General features: G+C 61.0%; 4 protein-coding genes across 25 annotated transcripts in view; 2 read left to right on the top strand and 2 right to left on the bottom strand.

Moving 5' to 3' along the window:
• The window catches only part of ptprb (protein tyrosine phosphatase receptor type b), a 9,845-nt gene extending 5,229 nt beyond the window's left edge, over nt 1–4,616 (top strand). The window contains exons 20-40 of one of the 3 annotated variants that reach the window (XM_037243127.1): nt 17–167; nt 274–374; nt 440–605; nt 762–1,037; nt 1,100–1,378; nt 1,468–1,611; nt 1,698–1,837; nt 1,912–2,045; nt 2,120–2,226; nt 2,301–2,406; nt 2,475–2,558; nt 2,655–2,675; nt 2,744–2,825; nt 2,897–2,987; nt 3,064–3,140; nt 3,212–3,346; nt 3,434–3,556; nt 3,627–3,787; nt 3,854–3,989; nt 4,221–4,329; nt 4,405–4,616. In XM_037243127.1, the coding sequence (XP_037099022.1) occupies nt 17–167; nt 274–374; nt 440–605; nt 762–1,037; nt 1,100–1,378; nt 1,468–1,611; nt 1,698–1,837; nt 1,912–2,045; nt 2,120–2,226; nt 2,301–2,406; nt 2,475–2,558; nt 2,655–2,675; nt 2,744–2,825; nt 2,897–2,987; nt 3,064–3,140; nt 3,212–3,346; nt 3,434–3,556; nt 3,627–3,787; nt 3,854–3,989; nt 4,221–4,329; nt 4,405–4,427 (2,646 nt within the window). In that variant the 3' untranslated portion in view covers nt 4,428–4,616. The remainder of the gene's footprint in view (nt 1–16; nt 168–273; nt 375–439; nt 606–761; nt 1,038–1,099; nt 1,379–1,467; nt 1,612–1,697; nt 1,838–1,911; nt 2,046–2,119; nt 2,227–2,300; nt 2,407–2,474; nt 2,559–2,654; nt 2,676–2,743; nt 2,826–2,896; nt 2,988–3,063; nt 3,141–3,211; nt 3,347–3,433; nt 3,557–3,626; nt 3,788–3,853; nt 3,990–4,220; nt 4,330–4,404) is intronic. The other 2 variants (XM_037243129.1, XM_037243128.1) reach the window with 2 other exon arrangements.
• Nucleotides 1–9,164, bottom strand: part of LOC119117118 (CCR4-NOT transcription complex subunit 2-like) — a 27,768-nt gene extending 18,604 nt beyond the window's left edge. The window contains exons 1-15 of one of the 7 annotated variants that reach the window (XM_037243143.1): nt 9,071–9,164; nt 8,268–8,537; nt 8,095–8,200; nt 7,863–8,012; nt 7,732–7,787; nt 7,499–7,624; nt 7,206–7,416; nt 7,098–7,138; nt 6,867–7,023; nt 6,728–6,789; nt 6,600–6,649; nt 6,444–6,544; nt 6,222–6,366; nt 6,035–6,136; nt 3,987–4,012 (exon numbers count right to left, since the gene is read on the bottom strand). In XM_037243143.1, coding sequence (XP_037099038.1) covers nt 6,050–6,136; nt 6,222–6,366; nt 6,444–6,544; nt 6,600–6,649; nt 6,728–6,789; nt 6,867–7,023; nt 7,098–7,138; nt 7,206–7,416; nt 7,499–7,624; nt 7,732–7,787; nt 7,863–8,012; nt 8,095–8,200; nt 8,268–8,537; nt 9,071–9,122 — 1,614 coding nt within the window. In that variant the 5' untranslated portion in view covers nt 9,123–9,164 and the 3' untranslated portion in view covers nt 3,987–4,012; nt 6,035–6,049. Of the gene's footprint in view, nt 1–3,986; nt 4,013–5,242; nt 6,137–6,221; nt 6,367–6,443; nt 6,545–6,599; nt 6,650–6,727; nt 6,790–6,866; nt 7,417–7,498; nt 7,625–7,731; nt 7,788–7,862; nt 8,013–8,094; nt 8,201–8,267; nt 8,538–9,070 lie in introns of those variants that run through there. The other 6 variants (XM_037243147.1, XM_037243146.1, XM_037243142.1 and 3 more) reach the window with 6 other exon arrangements.
• LOC119117121 lies at nt 5,916–18,918 on the top strand. 13 transcript variants are annotated; one of them, XM_037243157.1, is made up of 6 exons: nt 8,536–8,922; nt 10,617–10,739; nt 16,090–16,148; nt 16,235–16,280; nt 16,896–17,000; nt 17,140–18,238. In XM_037243157.1, the coding sequence occupies exons 1-6, from the start codon at nt 8,770–8,772 to the stop codon at nt 17,281–17,283; spliced, it is 630 nt and encodes a 209-aa protein (XP_037099052.1). In that variant the 5' UTR covers nt 8,536–8,769; the 3' UTR covers nt 17,284–18,238. The 13 variants fall into 13 exon arrangements, 12 of the variants coding, with proteins under 12 accessions (XP_037099047.1, XP_037099052.1, XP_037099056.1 ...); XM_037243161.1 differs by having other exon boundaries at nt 10,617–10,696; XR_005096425.1 differs by lacking the exon at nt 8,536–8,922 and having other exon boundaries at nt 10,240–10,696; nt 17,140–17,346; nt 17,882–18,238.
• LOC119117119 (potassium voltage-gated channel subfamily A member 5) lies at nt 10,733–14,892 on the bottom strand. 2 transcript variants are annotated; one of them, XR_005096424.1, is made up of 3 exons: nt 14,170–14,892; nt 12,915–13,956; nt 10,733–10,955 (listed from the first exon to the last, which is right to left on the bottom strand). XR_005096424.1 is itself a non-coding variant. In XM_037243148.1 (2 exons), the coding sequence occupies exons 1-2, from the start codon at nt 14,860–14,862 to the stop codon at nt 12,985–12,987; spliced, it is 1,665 nt and encodes a 554-aa protein (XP_037099043.1). In that variant the 5' UTR covers nt 14,863–14,892; the 3' UTR covers nt 12,339–12,984. The 2 variants fall into 2 exon arrangements, 1 of the variants encoding a protein (XP_037099043.1); XM_037243148.1 differs by lacking the exon at nt 10,733–10,955 and having other exon boundaries at nt 12,339–13,956.
• Nucleotides 18,919–18,956: the final 38 nt, after the last annotated feature.

Consider the following 18,956-nt stretch of genomic DNA (forward strand, 5'->3'; position numbering starts at 1 on the left):
CCTTGCGCGGCGGCAGGTTTGGGGCGAGCCGGCGGGCGTGCAGAAGGTGTCGCCGGGCGTGGACGCGTGCCTTTTCACGGGCCTGCAGGCGGGAAGTCTGCACCGGCTGCAGGTGGTCAGCTGGAGTCGACACCTGAGCAGCGACTCGGCCGTCGTCGCCAGAACCGGTCAGTCGTCCAGGCGATGGCTGGATGGCCGCGACGTGGCTTTCCCTCCGGCCGGCCCGCGCTTGTCACTCACGCCTTTTCCACTGCTCGGTTTGTTGGTCGGCAGCACCCTCTCCCGTCCGCGGCCTGCGGCTGGACAGTTCCGGGGAGACGGACAAACTGGCAAGCAGCTGGAGCCACGGCGACGGCCGGCGGAGCGCCTACCAGGTGGGACGCACGCACGGCACGGATCGAGCCGAGCGACGCGGTTCAAACCGGAGGCTGTGTGTCAGGTGACCTTGACGGAGGCGTCGGGCGCTGTGGCGGGAGCCCGGCTGCTGGGGGCGGAGCGGAGCGCTCACGTGTTTGCGGGGCTGCTTCCCGGGAGACTCTACCGCCTTGACGTGGTCACGCGCAGCGGCGAGATGAGCAGCAACGCCTCGGCGCTCGCACGCACCGGTAAGCGCCAACAGGTGCGCGCCAATAGGTGCGCGCCAACAGGTGCGCGCCAGCGGGTGCGCGCGCTTGCCCCAAACCCCCCCCCCCCCCCCCCTTTTTTTTTGTGAATGAACCTGAAGATGAAACTGAAGCTGAGCGTCAAGATTTTGCTTTCAGCTCCAGCCCCGCCCACCCGGCTGGCGATCGAGCAAGGCCCGGACAACGAGACGCTGGAGCTGGCGTGGGCAGGCCCCGCCTCCGGCGACTACGACAGCTTCGCCGTGGCGTGGACGCCCCCCGACCGCTTGGCGGTCGCTCGCTCGGGCCCGACCGCTCGTCTGCTGGCCGGCGCCTTTCCGGGCCGACGCTACGACTTCACCGTGGCCACCGTGAGCGGGGCGGCGGGCGGGCCAGTGGCCACCAGCCGGCCGATCCGGACCACCGTCACGACAAGTGGGTGGAGAAAAGTCCCCTGCGCCTTTGACCGTTTTGTAAGGTGAGCGCTGTCCCGGCAGGGCCGTCCCCTCTGCGCTCCCTCCGCTGCGTCCCCGTGTCGTCGTCGTCCGTGTCCTGCCGGTGGTCTCCCCCTGTGTCCGACTTGGACTCGTTCGAGGTGGAGTGTCGTCGCCACGACGACGGGGAGTTGACATCGGCCGTGCGTCTGGGGGCCGCCGTCACGGCGGTCACCCTGGACCGATTGGACGCCTTCAGGAAGTACGTGGTCACCGTGAGGGCGGCGTCGCACGGACGCACCGGCGCGCCCAGCACACGCACGGCCGTCACCATGATCGACCGTGAGCACTGGCGCCGACAGACAAACGTCGCCGTCCGGACGTCGGTCGGGGCTTTTGACTGACGTGGCCGTCCGTCTACGCTCCGGCAGGTCCCCCGGCCCCGCCCCCCGGCGTCAGCGTGAGCGCGGCCCAGGTGACGTGGTCGTCCGTCTTGTTTCGCTTCAACTGCTCGTGGTTCAGCGACGTCAACGGCGCCGTCAGATACTTTGCCGTCATCGTGGCTCAGTCGGACGGTAAGGGCTTTCCTTCAGACGAGGTTGGTCTGTGGCCGCCGCCGCCGCCGCCGCAGCGTTCTGATCGCGCTTGTGTCCCCAAACAGCCCACGAGGTCCTGCTGCCCGAGCAGCGCCACCCACTGCCCTCCTACCGCCATTATGTCAACAACGCCTCGGTCAGGGCCTACCAGAGCGCCTACTTCCTCAACAGATGCCCACGAGATGCCAGCACCACAGCCGGCCAGGTCAAACGCGTGCGCATGCGGGCGGTTGGGCGGGCCGGCCGTGAAGCTGACCGAGCTTTGCTCCCTTTGCTCAGTCGGTGGAGGTCAACTTGGGGGCGGGAGGCGACCGACTGGGCGGGCCCTGTGATCGTTCCCGTGACAACTCCTACTTGGGCGAGAGCTTTGGAGACTTCTGCGACGGCCCGCTCAAGCAGAGAACTTCTTACAGGTCACCACTGACTCCAGTGGGGGGGCGCGGCGCGGCGCGGCGCGCTTGACGCTAACTTGTACGTGTGCGTGCAGACTCAGCGTGCGAGCGTTCACGCGACTGTTTGACGAAAACGGCAGAGAGTTTCCTCAGCCGCTCTTCAGCGACACCTACCTGTCCGCCCCGCTCAGGACGCCCGCAGGTAAGCCATATGCACGCTCGAGCAGGTGTCACCGGCGCTCCTGTGACGTGCGTGCGTGCGTGCGTTGCTGCCAGAGCCACTAGGGGGCGCGGTGGAGGGAGCCAGCACCTGCACGTTCGCATTAGGCGTGATGGTGACCCTGGCGTCGCTGCTGCTGTACCGCCGGCGAGTGAGGAAAGTGTAAGTCCGCTTGGCGCCTCGACCCGCCTCGCGCCTTTGCCACTGGGCTTACCTTTGTTTGTTTGCAGTGCGGCGGCGCAGGAGAACCCACTGGTCAGGGTCAATCTGTGGAAGGAGCCGCATAGCACCGCCACGTACCTGGGCGTCAAGAGGTCAGTGTGTGCGTCTGGCGTGCGCTCCCTCCCTCCCCTCCCGCCCCGCCTCCCTCCCTCGCAGTTCCGGCTGACCGCTGTGCTTTTGCTTCTCAGCAGCGCTCGTCGTGTCTCCAGGTGAGTGCGATCGCGACCGTCTGCGCGTTGGCGCGACGTGTTGTGTGACGTGTATGGTGTGCGTGCAGTCCGGTGAAAGCCGCTCACTTTGAGTCTCACCTGTCGAAGCTCCAAGCGGACGCCGGCGTTCTGATGTCAGAGGAGTTTGAGGTAAGGCGTCGGCCGCCGAGCGCCAACTCGGCGGGGCGTCGTCCCGTCCTCACTTGAGGTGTGACCGGTAGGAGCTGAAGGAGGCGGGTCGCAGTCAGCCGGCGGAGGCGGCGCGCCTGCCCGACAACCGCGCCAAGAACCGCTACAACAACATCTTGCCGTGTGCGTTCCCTTCCTGCTCGGCCGAGCCCGGTGCCCGCGTGCACCCCGCGTAACGCACCTGAATGCGCTTTTCCAGATGATTCCACACGGGTCAAGCTGTCATGTCTGGACGACGACTCGTGCTCCGACTATATTAACGCCAGCTACGTGCCGGTACGCACGCGCTCTGCACGCTATGCGCTCTGCACGACGTGTCGCCTGAGTTGCTCCCGCTTGTGTTGCAGGGTTACAACTTCCGTCGCGAGTACGTGGCCACGCAAGGCCCGCTGCCCGCCACCAAGAACGACTTCTGGAGGATGCTGTGGGAACACGGCGTGCGTGTCGTCGTCATGGTGACGCAGTGCGTGGAGAAGGGACGGGTACGATGCGCGACGCGGCCTGACCTCGTGACCTCTACGCGGTGCAGATGACCTGACGGTGACGCCTCCGCCGTGTCGGTCGCGCAGGTCAAGTGCGAGCGCTACTGGCCTTGCTACGATGAGACGGCGTACTACGGCGAGCTGCTGGTCCAGATGACGTCCGAGTCGGTTCTTCCCGAGTGGACGGTCCGCGACTTCCGGATTTCCCCGGTGAGCGAGCGAGCGAGCGAGCGTTATGCCCGCGGGTCACCGCTAACTGTGGCGACTGCCACGCTCACAGGAGAGAGGCGGAGCCCCCCGTGCCATCCGCCACTTCCACTTCACCGTTTGGCCCGACCACGGAGTCCCCGAGGGCACGCACGCCCTAGTCCAATTTGTCAGGACCGTGCGAGAATTCGCGGACCGCTCGGCCACCGCCGGGCCCACCGTGGTCCACTGCAGGTTGCGGAGCACGCGCAGCGGGTCGTGCCGTCACGTCTGCCTCTTTTCACGTGGGTTGGTTTTCAGCGCCGGCGTGGGCCGCACGGGGACCTTCGTCGCGCTGGACCGCCTGCTGCAGCAGCTGGACGGCAAAAGCGGCGTGGACGTGTACGGCTGCGTCTTTGACCTGCGCCTCCACCGCCAGCACATGGTCCAGACCGAGGTGAGGCCGGCCGGCCGGCCGGCTGCCCTGGCCATCTCTCGATGGTCACGGTGATGTCACTTGAGAAGGTTGATGTATAAAAGGGGTAGGAAAAAAACAAGCAATAGCTTCTTCCTACTCCTTTTTTGAACATGTAGATTTATGTGCCATGTGAAAATGTGGGAAAAAAAGGATTTTGTGTTTGGTCGATCTTATGTTCAAAAATGAATTTCACTTCACTTCCCATCGCAGTGCCAGTACGCCCTCCTGCATCAATGCGTGCGCGATGTGCTGAGAGCACGCAAACATCAGAGCGACTACGCCATCTATGAAAACTTTGACCCAGACTTGTGCCGCCGCGGTGGGTGAGAACGATGGTGGCGTCCTTGCGCAATGATGTCGCCGCTCACGCCCCTTTGTCGCTCTCCTGTTCCAGAGCTGATCTACTCGGGCCGCTGACGCAAGGAAGCGCCGTGGCTAGGATGGAAGCGAATGAATGCATTTACTTTTACATTTGAAAATGATGTCAATATGATGAGTAATCCATAGCAGGAAGTATAGATTTGAACACTTTTTACTGCAAACTTGTCTATCTATATGTCGTATCCGTTGAGCTTTCGCTGAGCCAGCAAATAAAGGGAGCTAGCAACAATGTTGCGGTGTTTGTTGAGCTACTTCTCTCCAGTTTTTTTGGCTTCAACCTGTGACGCTTGAGGTGACACTTGAGGACAATGACGTCACAAGCCTGTGCTGCGAGCACCTTTCCGACGAACGCGCTGAAAAGTGGGCGTTCCCCTGGGCGGACCGGAGTGGAGTCGTCCGCGGAGCGAGTGCAGGTGCGCAATCAGTTGGCTCTTGACAAGTGGGCGCCTCGTGGAACAGCTCGTCTCGTGGAGCGCAGCAGCACAGCAGCGCAAAGGTCAGTCAATGCGACGCCGACGCAGGCAGAGCCGCCTGCTACGGCCGGCCATTGCGTCGAGTCCGGCCGGGCGCTGCAACGATGCCACGTGACGGAAGACCACGGCCGCCATGATGTCACTTCCCCCCGCACACTTGGCCAGGTAAGCAGGTAGAAGACGCTGCCATTCACTTTGGTAGTTCCTTTGTGAACATGACGTGTGTAAGTATGAGGGACCCGTGAGGGACCCGCTCACGAGCAGACAAGTATGTAGTCAAAGTAGCAAAAGAAAGCGAGTAGAGATTTGTCAGAGGAAAGTGAGCTAAATGTCGAGTAGATACCTTGAGCAGAAACGAGCCAAAAGTGGAGTGGATGCTTAAACGTGTGTCTGTCTGCTTTAATAACGATCGCTTGTTTCGAGATGACGCTCTCCTCCGGCGGTAGTGACGTCACGCTAGGCCGCTAACTTACATGTTGACAGATGACGATCGCAAGTTTCATTATCAGAATATTTATTTGTGGCTAAGAAAAACAGAGAACAAAACTATTTGTTGCTCTGCAAACACTAGCTGCCATATTGAGTCCAGGTCACGTCAGGTGGGGAAACAAAACAAGCGGGCTGTCTCCATGGCAGCCGGATGCGGCGGGCGCCCCCCGGTGGCGGCTTGAGGAATGCGGAGGCGTCCTCCAAAAAGGACAAGTGTGCTGATGCCAATCCCTTTGTGCCTTCACTCCATTTCCAACGCCGTTTGTCCACCAAGTAGACTTACTGATTACTCGTCAACACTTCGTAACACGCAGTCAATGCCTCAACATGCAAAATGGCGTCAGGGTGGGACAAACGCGGACGAGCGTAACAGCCGTGGCTTTGCCCGCTCGGGAGCGTTGCTGACCGCCAAGCAGTTTCCCGTGCCATGTTCTGAGCCCGACTGAACAAGCGAGAACACAAAGTGTACGGGTTCAACTGGCTTTGGACTCGATGCTCAGCGGGGTTTCTGTGGACGTGTGCGCCATGGCGTCATGTTGCTTTTTTTTTTTTTCTCTTTTAGTGTGAAAGGATGCTACAAAGTCCACTTCCTGTCCTGGCCTCATCCTAACCCTCACTTCAGGGGAGAAGGCAATCAAAAAATCAGGTGAGGAAAACGCAAATGTCTCTTTCTTGGACCGGCGGCCGGGCGGCCAATCAGAAGGCCTGCTGGGCGGGGTTGTAGTTGAAGGTGGAGGGAACGTGAGGTCGCTCTTCCAGTTTGTCGTATTCCAGGTGGAACTCCTGATTGGGAGGGTTAGGGTTAGCATGTGCGGCTGTGTGTGTGTGTGTGTGTGTGCGTGCGTGCGTGCGTGCGTTTGCGTGATACCTTGGCAACCTTCCTCCAGTTGAGGCAGTCAAAGAAGTAGTACGTGCCCCTCTCGTAGGCGTTTGTCTTGAGCGACGGCTCCATGCCGGGCGCCCGCGTGATCCACACCCGCTCCTCCTTGTGGTAGCGCCAGTCCCTGTTGAAGCTAGCGTGCCCACACATGTTGTGATGCGCCAGGCTCGCTCGTGCGTGCGTGCGTGCGTGCGTGTGTGCGGCTCTCACAGCTCCACGGCGGCCAGCAGCTGCAGCAGGTCGCCGCCGTTCATGTAGTAAAGGTAAAAGAGGAGGTCCTCACCGTAGCGGGACAACTTGATGGCGGCCAGCTGGACGGCAGCACAATGTCAGCACCTGCAGGCGCGCACGCGCACATGGCCGTACCTTGTCCCGTATGTGGACGTTGGTCAAGTATTCCGACGGTACGTGAAAATCTGCCCGGCGAGGAGGAAAGCAAGCGACCGGCTCCGGTTAACCCACTCTGGGCAGTTGTTCTGCGCCGCCAAACTCACCGATGTCCTGCGGCCGGCACGGCGCCGACGCCCACGGAGACGCAAACTTGGGGTAGAGGTTCCTGCAGGGCGGCAGGACAAGATGAGAGGGGGGGGGGGGGTGATTGGGGGGGGTGATTGGGGGGCAACGGCGGCGTACTCGGGCGAGTTGAGGTTGAGGCCTAGCGTGGTGAGGTCGGATCCGAGAGCCAGGTGCACCGTGCCGGGCTCGGTCTCGGCCGCCCGGATGAACGTCAGCAGGCCGATCATGCCGAATTGGTCCGTTACCATGCCGAGCGGGATGTTGCTCACGCGTCCTGCAAGCGAGCGGCGTGAGGCTGCGCGTGCGCCCGGCCGGCTTTGTTGGCTCGGGCGCGCCCGCGTGTCTCACCGTCGGGCAGCACCTGTATTCCTTTCTTGTGCTGGTTGTCGCTGCTCGCCGACACACAACTTTTGTCACCCGGAAACTTTGGAGCGTCTGTGTTGGAGGCGGGCTTACCTGAAGAGCCGAGGTTCTGAGCGGCCGAGACGAGAGTCAGCCCACAGCAATTCGCCGGCGGCTTTGCAGCGAGTGCGCGCGCGCGTCACCGTTTTGCCGTCGTCGCCGGGGTCTTTGGTCTGGTAGTTTGGGCCCGGTAGTGCTGGGAAATCCTCGTTGTGGATGGAGAAGTCTTGCGACTGCTCGCCAGACGGCTTAGTTACCATGCCAACTGCGGGGAGGGGTCACGGCCGTGATGAGCCTGACAAAAGCGGCGCGCGCGCGCTCGCTCGCTCGCTCGGCGTGTCACTCACCGTAGGGCGCCCGCCCGGCCAGCGGGTTGAGCAGCGGCGCGGGGTTGGCGCCGCCGTCTCGCCGACCGCGGTCGGCCAGCGCCGGGAAGTCGGACGGGTCCAGGCCCGTCACGTTTTCGCTGCCATCTGCCAACGCCACGCAGGTCAGGAAGGAGAGGAAGCGCCCCGGCCATTGTCATCGGAGGCGGGAAAGGTGGCGATGGTGACCGAACCGCCGTTGTGTGCGGCTTTACCTGTGCCGTTGAAGACGTTGAATCCGGGAGTCCTGCTCACGCCGAAACCTGACATGCTGGCACAAGCACGCACGCACGCAGGTCACACGAGCGCCGGGGTCCCGGCCCGTGGGCTCCGAGTGGGACAGTACCTGCTGATGGTGAAGGCTTGCCGCGACTGTTTGGGCATTCCAATGATGCTGGGTGAGGGGCCGCCGGGACTCCGCCCCCCGCCCCCCCGTTCTCCCCCCACCTGCTGGTTGTGGTTGAGGACGGCGCGGCCGCTCTTGGGCGGAATCCCCCTGCCGTGAGGCCACTTTTGGTGACTCGGAAAACACTTTGGCGTATTCGCTGACCTCTGTTGAGTGACAAGTGGCGGCGTACCTGCCGGGCGAGGGAGGCGTGTGCGCGGCGGCCGACTGAGCGAGTCCGCTTCGACTCGGCGGCAGCGCGCCGCTGTTGAGGCCGCGCGCGGGGAAGCCGAGCGCGCCTGAACGCAACGAGAAGAAGAATCAGCACCCGACTTGAGAGCCGGATGACGGGTCGCGGGGGCTTACTCTGAGGGCCGTAGAGACTGGCTCCCAGCTGCGACAGCTGTCCCGAGGCGGAGGACAGGGCCGCCGTGGTCTGAAAGACAAAGGCATCTCGCTGACGCCCGCCGGCGTCGGCGAGGTCATCCACGGCGGCGCCGCTTACGTCTTTGTCGGCGCGCTGCGGGAAGACGGACGGCTGGCCGTAGTAGAGGCCGCCCGGCTCGTCGTACTCGCCCTCCGCTCCCGCCTCCGTGAACTTCTTCCGGTTAACCCCAAACATGGCCGCCGTGTCACCTGCCACAAAAGTCAGGTACGTTTGGCCACTAGTTTTAAATAATTGCCGTTAGGGCGGCCGATGAATGGCTGCTGCAACTGCCAATTCAATATCAATTCAATGATTTCCCCTTTGGCCGGCTGGTTGGCGCTTGAGGCAGGCTTTCCTAACTTCACTATTGACCTATTTTGATGGCCGAGTGGCAAGATTTATTTCCGGACGTGCAAAGTGTTTACAAACTGGGGCGCGCTTATGATCGGTCAGGTGACGAGGTGGGCGTGTCTTTGTGTCCTAACACGAGGGAGGACTGTGTCGAGTGAGGTCAGCAGTTCGCGATGGGCACGCAGGAAACAGGAAAGCTGCACAAGAGCGAGCGAGCGAGCGAGCGAGCGAGCGAGCTTGGAGGTGAGCCACTGTGCCGTTTGGAATGTCATCGGCCCAAATCTTCATAATTGGCGCCGCGCGGCTCTGCGGATGACGTAACGGCAAGCCGGCTCGACGTGCGGCACTGTCGCAAACGGCTAGCGTTAGCTACGAAGGCTAACGTCATTACCTTCCTGCGCCGGTGGGTGCCGGCGAGCCGGTAGCGCCACTGGCCTTTTCATTTGGGGTGCGATGGAGCTCGCGGCAGTATTTGAAACACTAGCAGCTGACGTCGCATGGGCTGCCACAGTCTCCCGAAGGAGCGTTAGCCGCCCGGCTCGAAGTAGCTAAAGTAACTCTCGCGGCTGGCTGCCTGGCTGGCTGGCTGGCTGGGTGGGTTCCAAGCCTTTCGGAGGATTCGCAAGCGTCCTCGCGTGCATTAAGTGATCGGGTCGGGTCGGGCCGCTTCTGGGTGCAGTCTACTCAAAAGTTCACCAGTCTGCCGTTTGGCAGTCTTGCAATTTGGGCTCATGACGCTCGACTGGCTGCAAGTAGAACGACAACAACAAAAGGCTGAGGAGGGACGACTCGTGGCGGGAGAAAGAAAGGTCACCGGCCTCCCTCCGCGGCTTCAATGTTCAGTCGATGCACCCGATGAGAGAAACGGAATTAGGCGGGCGAATTGAAAGGATTTTTAAGAGAGAAAAAAAAGGGAAAAAAAGCTTACCGCATCAATCTTTCCTCACCGCTACCTTCCAAGATGGACGACATTGCGCAGCATGCTGGGAGTTGGAGTTTGAATGGCTCGCCGCTCGTTTCCACCTCGCCGATGGATGGGTGGGTGGATGGGTGGGTGGATGGATGGACGGACGGACGGACGGATGGAAGGAAACCACTCTCGTGGAAAGTGATGAGCGGAGAATAGAAGGTAGAATAGGCTTGGTTCGACCACAATGGAATGGAATGGTATGAATGCATGCAATTCAATGCAATACGTTAAGAGCTCAACGGTAGGGTCGGGAGGAGCGGGCCGGCGCCGACGTGTCGGATTGCGCAGAATGCCACTCGAAGCGGCCCTTTTCCTGCTAAATATGAGCATTTTTTTCCAGCAGAAAACATGAATCCAAGCAACTCAAGACTCATCCAAACGCACTTCAGACGACGACGATTCCAGTACCGTATTTGGTGTCATTTCTTCTTCGCCAACGCTTCCGACGCCATCTCCGACTCTACTCGATTTTTGGCGCCGAGCGAGAGAAAATGCGCAGACGAGCAGAGTTGGCAGTGATTTTAATCCATTGATCGGCAACAATTGAACAAACACGACGCGCGCACGAACGCACGCACGCACGCACACAAAAACTTTTGGCTTTGTCACACCCGTTTGGCAGCGTTGTTAAGTGGGAGGAGTCATTAAAGGGACCACAGCGGAGCGGATTGGACGGGACGCTAACATGCGTGTTGCGTCTCGCACGGAGAACATGCACGGCGGTCGGCGGCCAAAGACGACATGGAGCGCGCACGTTTCCTTGGCCTTTGTGGCCTTGGCTATTCTTTGCTTCGGGCCCAAGTCGGAAGCACTTTTGTTGTGAAAAGTCTCGCCGGCAGCCGCTTCGTTTTTAGCCAAAATGAGCAGCGGCCTCAAAACGGAGTCCGTTCTGCCTTCCTGTCGAGCTTCGGTGAGACTTTTCCGGTGAGAGTCGACTGCTCGTTGAAGCCAATTTCTCTTTCGGCAGCAGCGGACGGCGGTGGATGCGAGCGGCGGAGGCCTCCCGCAGAATCCCGAGGCGGCGGGCAGGGTCCTGAAACACATCAGGTGCGTGCAAATGCCTCGCGGGTGGGGTCCTGAAACACGTCAGGTGCGTGCAAATGCCTCGCGGCGTCCCACCACATATGGCTTTTCCAACAACCGCGTGATCTTTGTTTGCCGCGACGGGGCCGCTGCTCCTCGTCGGCCGGCCGGCCGGCCGTCCGTCCGCCGACGGTCTCAAAGGCACGCAGGTCGGGAGGTGGGTGGATCGCAAGGGGTGGGGGAGCGGGGCGTACAACAGGCGAGGGTTGAGAGGTCATCTGCTCTGCAGGAAGGCACAAGCACACGTGCGTCAAACATAGGCGTGACATCCACAAACGACAAGCACTGGGTCGGGTCGGCGTCTACGGCCGGACGCCTGGATTGCGCCCCTCCCCCGCCCCTTCTTCCTGGAAGTTAATCCGCGGCGTTGCGGCAGATGGCGGCGTGCGTCGGGCGCCGCCGCCACGCTCGTTATGAATGATTGCGCGCTGCCGGGCATTAACTTGGGATCACTTTAATCCAGCGCAGCATATGCGAGCGAGGCCTGCCGGGACAAATCCAGGCTGACCCGGCCGGCGCTTTCCCCGCTCGGCTTTCGCGCCGCCGCTTCCTGAAAAGTCGACGAGCTCGTCGAGGCCCGTGTTTCTTTTTTTCCCAAACGACGCCTCGGACGTTTCCGGGAATGTTTTCCCCATCTGCGTTGTGGTCGTGCGCCCGCGGGGGTGTAGCCAAGGTGGGCCGGCCGCGTGCGCGTTAAAAGGCGGGCGGGAGAAAAGGATCACGGCAGCGTAAAAGGAGGCCACAAAGCGGCGCGGACGTTTTCCGAGTTCGCGCATGAGCGCTCGGCCTCATCGCCACGGGGCGCCGGCGGCCCCACGTGACGCCCGCTAATTATACAGAACCCTTGACGGAACCTCTTCCCCGTGTGTACGCGAGAGCGTGCTTCTTTGCGCGGATCGATGTGCTAATTTGCGTCTTTGAGTGCTCGCTTGCTCGGCATGTGCGTGTGTTTGTGTCAAGTTCAATTAGTTTTGAGGTGAGTCTCAAAGGGCGCCACAAGCTCGCACTTGTCAAATCCAAAGCACATTCCCCGAACTTAAGCGCAAACATGAAAAGGGGCGGGGCCAAAAGTCACGCCGCGCGCTCAGGAACCCGAGACCAGGCGGACGCCTCGGTAGACGCGGGTCCCGCATTTTGCCCGGGCCGTCGGCACGGCGCGCACACGCACGTGTGTGTGTGTGTGTGTGTCCATGCGTGCGCGTGAGCGGTGACGCATCAAAGCTAGCCGCCAGGCTAAAGCGTTAGCTTACATAAGAGGGTCGTTGTCGGCCACGTTGCCATCCGCAATGCCTCCCTGAGGTTGGATGATGTCATCGAGCCTTGATGTCACGCCACGATGACATCATCGAGCGTCCTCCATTTTCCTTCCCCCGGCCGCAGCGAGGTTGCAGCTGAGGACCGCGGCGGGCGGCGTCTTATGTAACTTCCTCTTGGTGGCGTGGGCCCCAGCTTTTCCCTAACCCTGACGAGACGGCAAAAAAGTGGACCGCGAGGTTCCACACCATGCCGAGACCTGCGTGTGGGTGCGCGGGCGGTGTCGGTCGGTCGGCCGGCCGGCAGGCAGGCAGGCAGGCAGGCAGGCAGCGAGCGAGCGAGCGGCTTTGTGTGCGTGCCGTGAGTTTCTATGAATGGGCGTGCGCAAGCGTGCATGCGCGCCCGCGTGGCGGAGATTATGGAAATGGAGTGAGGGATTAAAAGCAAGCAAGCAAGCAGTTTGAGTGTCGGCAGCCAAACGAGACGGCCGTCCATCAGCTTTCAGCAGATATTTTTAAGTTTTCTAATCTCCTCACGCCGCACGGCACCACGCGAGACGAGACGAGGCGTTCAGGGACACGGCAAGCGAGCCCTGCGCCAACGCCGCGCTTTGTCATGTAAAAGCGGGAGATGAGGAAGGCGCCTCGACTACTGCGTGTCGCCGAGCACGTGACCATCCATTGGCCGAGCGTGTCTCCATCTGTCACGTTCAGGAGTGTGAAACGCGCGGCGGTGAGCGCGGTTGCCGCGGCAACGCTGCAATTAGCCGTGAATTGACATGAAAGTAACGGGGGCCGAGGCGCACGTCCCGTTCCGCTCGGCCGCGTCCAGATGCCGCTGCGCCGCCGTCGGGCGATGCCGCTTGACCGGGGTCGGGCGGAGGAGCCGGAAGAGGGATCCCAAGGTTGGACAATGGCCGCGCACTGACCTGGTACGGGTCCCGTCGCCAGACGGCGTATCCACCTGAGATGGGGTCGACGCGCACGCTGGGCACCCGCCTACAAGTCGGTTTCCCGCGTGTCCAGGCAGAAGGCGTACAGAGAGCTTTTCAGGTCCAAGCCGCTGTTGGCCTCGGCCGCCTTGCCCTTGACGGGCGAGCCTTTGCTCCCCGCCGGCTCAGCCGGCGCCGCCTTGGCCTCGGGCTCATCCTTGAGCGACGACTGGTCCTGGTCGGTCTCGCGGTGGTAGAAGTAGTTGAAGTTGGAGACGATGACGGGCACGGGCAGCGCGATGGTCAGCACGCCGGCGATGGCGCAGAGCGAGCCCACGATCTTGCCGCCCACGGTGACGGGGCGCATGTCGCCGTAGCCCACCGTGGTCATGGTGACCACAGCCCACCAGAAGGCGTCGGGGATGCTGGAGAAGTGCGACTCGGGCTCGTCGGCCTCGGCGAAGTAGACGGCGCTGGAGAAGAGGATGACGCCGATGAAGAGGAAGAAGATGAGCAGGCCCAGCTCGCGCATGCTGGCCTTGAGCGTCTGGCCCAGGATCTGCAGGCCCTTGGAGTGGCGCGACAGCTTGAAGATGCGGAAGACGCGCACCAGGCGGATGACGCGCAGGATGGCCAGCGACATGGCCTGCTGGCCGTTGGGGTGCTCCTGGCCCTGCTCGGCCAGCTCGGTGCCCAGCGTGATGAAGTAGGGCATGATGGACATGATGTCGATGATGTTCATCACCGTCTTGGAGAACTCGGACTTGCTGGGGCAGGCGAAGAAGCGCACAAAGAGCTCAAAGGTGAACCAGATGACGCAGGTGGTCTCGATGATGAAGAAGGGGTCGCTGAAGGTCAGCGAGGGCCGCCGGGCCGCCGTGCCGTTGTCGGGGCGCCCGCCCAGCTCGCGCTCGTCCCGGAACTCGGGCAGCGTCTCCAGGCAGAAGGTGATGATGGAGATGGTGATGACCAGCACCGACACGATGGCGATGCCGCGCGCCGGGCTCGAGCTCTCCGGGTACTCGAAGATCAGCCACACCTGCCCGCAAAACGTTTGTAAACTGGACGCTCCTTTGGCTCTTAGTTAGCCCGAGCCGAGCGGATGTTGATTCGGCGCGCGCGAGTAGAGGGACGGCTTTGGAAAATGGCGTCACCATCGGATGGAGCGCCGCTCACTCGAGACGACGCACGGGAGCGCCAGCGAACGGTCGCCTCTGCCTTACGACGAGAGACGGACGCGGCGAGCACCCACCTGCTTCTGGAACTCGTTCCGCGGCAGCGGCTTCTCCTCCTCCTTGATGAAGCCCTCGTCCTCGCGGAAGCGCTCCATGGCCTCCTCGCCCAACTGGTAGAAGCGGATCTCGTCGGCAAACACGTCGATGGACACGTTGACTGGCCGGCGGATCTTGCCGCCCGACTGGTAGAAGTAGAGGATGCCGTCGAAGCTGGGCCGGTTGCGGTCGAAGAAGTACTCGTTGCGCAGCGGGTCAAAGTACTTGATCCGCTTGGCCGGGTCGCCCAGCAGCGTGTCGGGGAACTGGTTAAGGGTGCCCAGCTGCGTCTCGTAGCGCAGGCCGGCGATGTTGATGAGCACACGCTCGTTGCTGTCGGCGTCCAGGTCCAGGAGCTCGTCGTCAAACACGTGCGGGCTGTGGTCGGCGCGCAGCAGCGCGTCCATGGCGTTCTCGCTGCTGCTCAGCGTGCTGTTCATGTCGTTGATCCTCCAGGCGGGAGCCTGCGTGGGGGGAGCTTGCTCCCGCTGCTGCTGCTGCTGCTGCTGCTGCTGCTGCTGCTGCTGCTGCTGCTGCTGCTGCTGCTGCTGCTGCTGCTGACGGGGAGCGTTCACCTCCTTGCCCAAGTCATCCATGAGCGCCGAGTGGAGTTGCTGCTGCTCTCCGTTGTTGGCTCCGCCGTTCTCCTGCAGGCTCACCAGAGCCACCTCCATGGTCGCGCCACGCCGCCCACCCACCTGCCCGCCCGGCCGCCCGCCTGCCTGCCCGGATGGAGCCTCACGCGCACTTGTTGACGGAGCTGGCCGGCATCCGGGAGGAGGAAGAGGACGCGCTGGAGATGAAGCTCCTGGCAGGAGTAGAGCGACAATGCCAGAGGAGCGCCGTCTCTCCGCCCCCTAGCTTGCCAGCCAGCCAGCGAGCGAGCGAGCAAGCGAGCGACACCCCCCGCCCCCGCCTCCACTGACCCGCCGTTTGTGCGCGCTTCACTCTTTGGCTCTCTTGCCTCTCTTTATTCTCGTCTTTTTTTTTTTTTTAAACCATCTTCACGTCACTGTCATGTGAGGGGGGGGCTCTCATGCAAATGGGGCCCGTTGATGTCGGCGTCATCTTATGTAAGACGACATGCGCGCGCATCACCACTCTTGGCTCGGCAGCCGACTTGCGGCGACGCGAGCCGCAATCGACGTCTCGGCTTGCGAGATTTTGGCCGCTCGCTGGCCCTTTAAGTGCGGCGACCAACCTCAAATGTTCTCCAAAGTTGCGCACACGCCTGCCCGCCCGCCTGCGCGCGCGTAGCGAGTGACCTATTTAAAAGGTTATTTCTTTGCCCTGCGGTGGGATTAAGAAAACAAAGCATGAATGCTATATTTATCCTTTTTCCTTATCTCATGCAGAAGCCTGATCATGATCACCATCCCTGCCTTGGATTAACCCCCCCCCCCCACACACACACACACACACACACACACATGCGCACACGCTCCACAATAACAACATGAGTAGTAGGCGGCCCACGGGCAAAAGCATCCACACAAAAGAGGCGAGCATTAGGACCTTTTTACAAATAACCTTGCGAGTGCAGCATTTTTCTGCGCACACAAGATGTATGCGCGCGTGTGTGGTGCCAGAGGGCAGCCGGACACAAGATTGCTTTAATTCAAGTTGACAGGCGCTGACTTCAGGTCCAGTCAGAAATCACACACTCAAATGATGAAAGTTGATTTTGATTTGACTCGCCTTGTGTCCGTCCATCCGTCTTTGTGTGGATGGCATGGCACGTGACCAAGCATATTTGGTCACGACTGACTCAAATGATTCCAAACTCTTGTTATTGCAGTCGAATTCAATGCAAACTTCTGTTTGGGTGGAGAGAAGCATTAAAAAAAAATAATGTTTTTTTTCTTTTCCCCTCCTCACCTCATGCATTGCCAACGTACCAGATTGGGAATGAGCAGAGCGTGATGGGGATCTCCTTCAGCAAAAGCACTGCTACGGGTGGGTGAGTACTCGTATCTGTCTCGACGTGGCCATTTTTCAACAAGCCTCATATTTGTGTTTGATCATATGTTGCGTGTGCCCATCCAGTTTCTCTGGATGCAAACTGGGATGGAGACGCTCACCATGGCAACAGGTAATCACAGGTGCTTGCCGTCACGCCAGTCACCTGAGGGCCGGCCGGCACGCAGCAGCACGCAGCAGCACGCAGCAGCGCGTGCCGGCGCCTGCGCGCGCCCCCTCTCTTGACTTCAAGTGTTCACTTCCTGTCACAGATTAAAAGACAGATTAAGTGCCAAAAGGCGGCTAAATGCGTCCATCAATCCCGCACGCACGCACGCACGCTCGCTCTAAAGGTGACAGCTTCTGCCTTCTCCGTTTCTGGACGCCCCTCCCTCTTTTTGCAAATTGTGAGCAGAGAAAGGAGAAGGAGAGGCGCCTGCCTGCCTGCCTGCGTTGCTGCCTGCGTTGCTGCCTGCCTGCCTGCGTTGCTGCCTGCGTTGCTGCCTGCCTGCCTGCCTGCCTGCCTGCCTGGCAGCCCCAGCGCGTCGCCGCTTCGCTTAGCGCGGCGTGCTACGTGTGTGCTGGATGAGCGCTCAAGTAGAAAATGGGAGCGCAGGACGCCTGCGAGAGCCAATCGGTGCCCTGCGCCTCACAAGATGACCCTCCCCTCTTCGGTGTGTCGCGACCCTCGGGAAGATGGCACGCTCATAGTGCCAGGAAGCCGACGTGAACATTTGCTGCATTTCAGCGACTAGCACCAAGTCACAGAGCTCCGGCATCAAATGTAAACAAGGCCTTTGAGCCGGGCTCCAAACATTTGAGGAGGAAAGGCCAAAGCCAGTCAAAAGAAGGGGCGAGCGAGCCGGGGCGAGCGAGCCTGGGCGAGCGAGCCTGGGCGAGCGAGCCTGGGCGCACCGCCGCCGTGTTGTGACCGCTCGCTGTCCACTTGTTTGTGTCCGTCTGACTTTGGGCATCTCCGCTTCCCTTGGCAGCGCGCGAGTCGCCGTGGCAACACGCTCGTTGCCAAGCGTCACGCCGAGAGCGGCCGAGAGCGTGAGGAGACGAGGAGCATCTCGGCCGGCCGGCAGGCGGCGCCGTCGTCCTTTTGCCGGGAGGGGGCGGAGCTATGCAAATGAAGAGCGGCGGCGGGCGATGTCGCGCAGAGAGGCAAGACGAGAAGCGGCACGTGAATATTTCATGTGAGAACCGGACACCTCACTTTCCGCACGCTGCCCTGCTCAGATGGAGCACTTTGCAAGCAGCCTAGCCTAGCCTAGCCTAGCCTGGAAGCCAAAGCTTAGTGCGCTTGCTCACCCCCAAGATGACATGCTGCCAAGAATAGCTCACGTGCGCTTTTGAAGGACAAATTGGCCGCGTGCTAAAAATAGTGGTGACTAATGAGGGGATGGATGGATGGCTTATATAAGCACCCTGTGCCTTTATGAATGGGGGTGGGCTCCTCGGCACAGCTGCAACGCCGTGTGGGAAAGAGGTGACATTTTGCACGCAACGCGGCCGGCCCAGTTCTTTTGGTCGACGCAAAGCCCGGTCCCCCAAATGGTCTCTGCGATGGCCAGTCGCTCTTTCTTGGTGCAAATACAAACATCAATCAGGCCAATGACTTTTTGACTCTGCTTTTGGAATGGATCACTTGATTGATTGATTGATTGATTGATTGATTGATTGATTGATTGATTGATTGATTGATTGATGCATGGATTGTTTTTTGCACAGGTGCGCGTGACGTTAGGCGAAGAACCGGCCGGGCCTGGCGTGAGCCCGCTCAGGCGCGGCCAGCGTGGAAACGCTCCTCTGGAAGGGAAAGGAGGGGATGGGGGGCTGCCGTTGCCATGGCGACAGAGGCAAGCTTTCCTCAAGTGGGAAGGACGCAATTCTCACTTTCTCTCCATGGTTTTCTTTCCTCTCTTTTTCTCTGTCCTTCTGTCTCTTATGCACACTCACTCCCCCCCTCCCCCAAGATGACTTTCTCTTTTCTTTTTGGCTTGTTTTGGTGTGTTGTCACTCTGGCGCTGTCACTCCCCTCTCCCTCTTTTCTCTCTCTCTCTCCCTCTTTTCTCTCTCTCTCTCTCTCTCTCCCTCTTTTCTCTCTCTCTCTCTCTCTCTCCCCCTCTCCCTCTTTTCTCTCTCTCTCTGTCTCTCTCTCTCTCTCTGTCCTCTTTACGCCCCCCTGTGGCTTTGTTTTCCTCTGTCCGTCCTTCTGTCCTCCCTCTACCTGTGTGGATCCCTCGCTGTCTGTCTGCCCGTTTTGGTCTCTCTCTCTTGCTCTATTTATAGCAATGTCTCCCCCTTTTTCTGCCTCCCTCTCTCTCTTTCTCTCCATAGCGCCAAAAGCATGTCTGCATTGCGTCGAGCCCAACCCCCCCACCCCACCTCCCTCCCTCCCTCCCTCCTTGCCGTCATCCTCCTGGTCGTCCTCAGCAGCACAGTATGCTTCAGCCGAGCCGGCCAACAGCCACCTTGCGCTGAAGGAGCGCCTCCTTTCTTCCTTCCTTCCTTCCTTCCTTCCTTCCTTTCTCCTCGGCCGTCTTTTCCTCCTCGCCGCTCTCGCGGCGCTCCCGCCCGCGACGAGGAGGAGGCGCCGATGCCGCAGTGCGGGCGCCGGCGGGCGGCACGCGGCCCCATCGTCGGGCGGCGTCGGCGGGAAAGCGACACCCGCGCGACGCAGCGCCATGAATATTTCATGCCGCCCGGAGCCGAGCGCATCCAGCAGATCTGCCGCCCGTGACGCGCCCGAGATGACGAGGACGGTGACGATGGAGGCTCAGTAGGAGCCCGCCCGCCGGTCGGA

The sequence above is a fragment of the Syngnathus acus genome, chromosome 23 (genome assembly GCF_901709675.1).
Source record: "Syngnathus acus chromosome 23, fSynAcu1.2, whole genome shotgun sequence".
In the NCBI taxonomy this organism is placed as follows: Eukaryota; Metazoa; Chordata; class Actinopteri; order Syngnathiformes; family Syngnathidae; genus Syngnathus; species Syngnathus acus.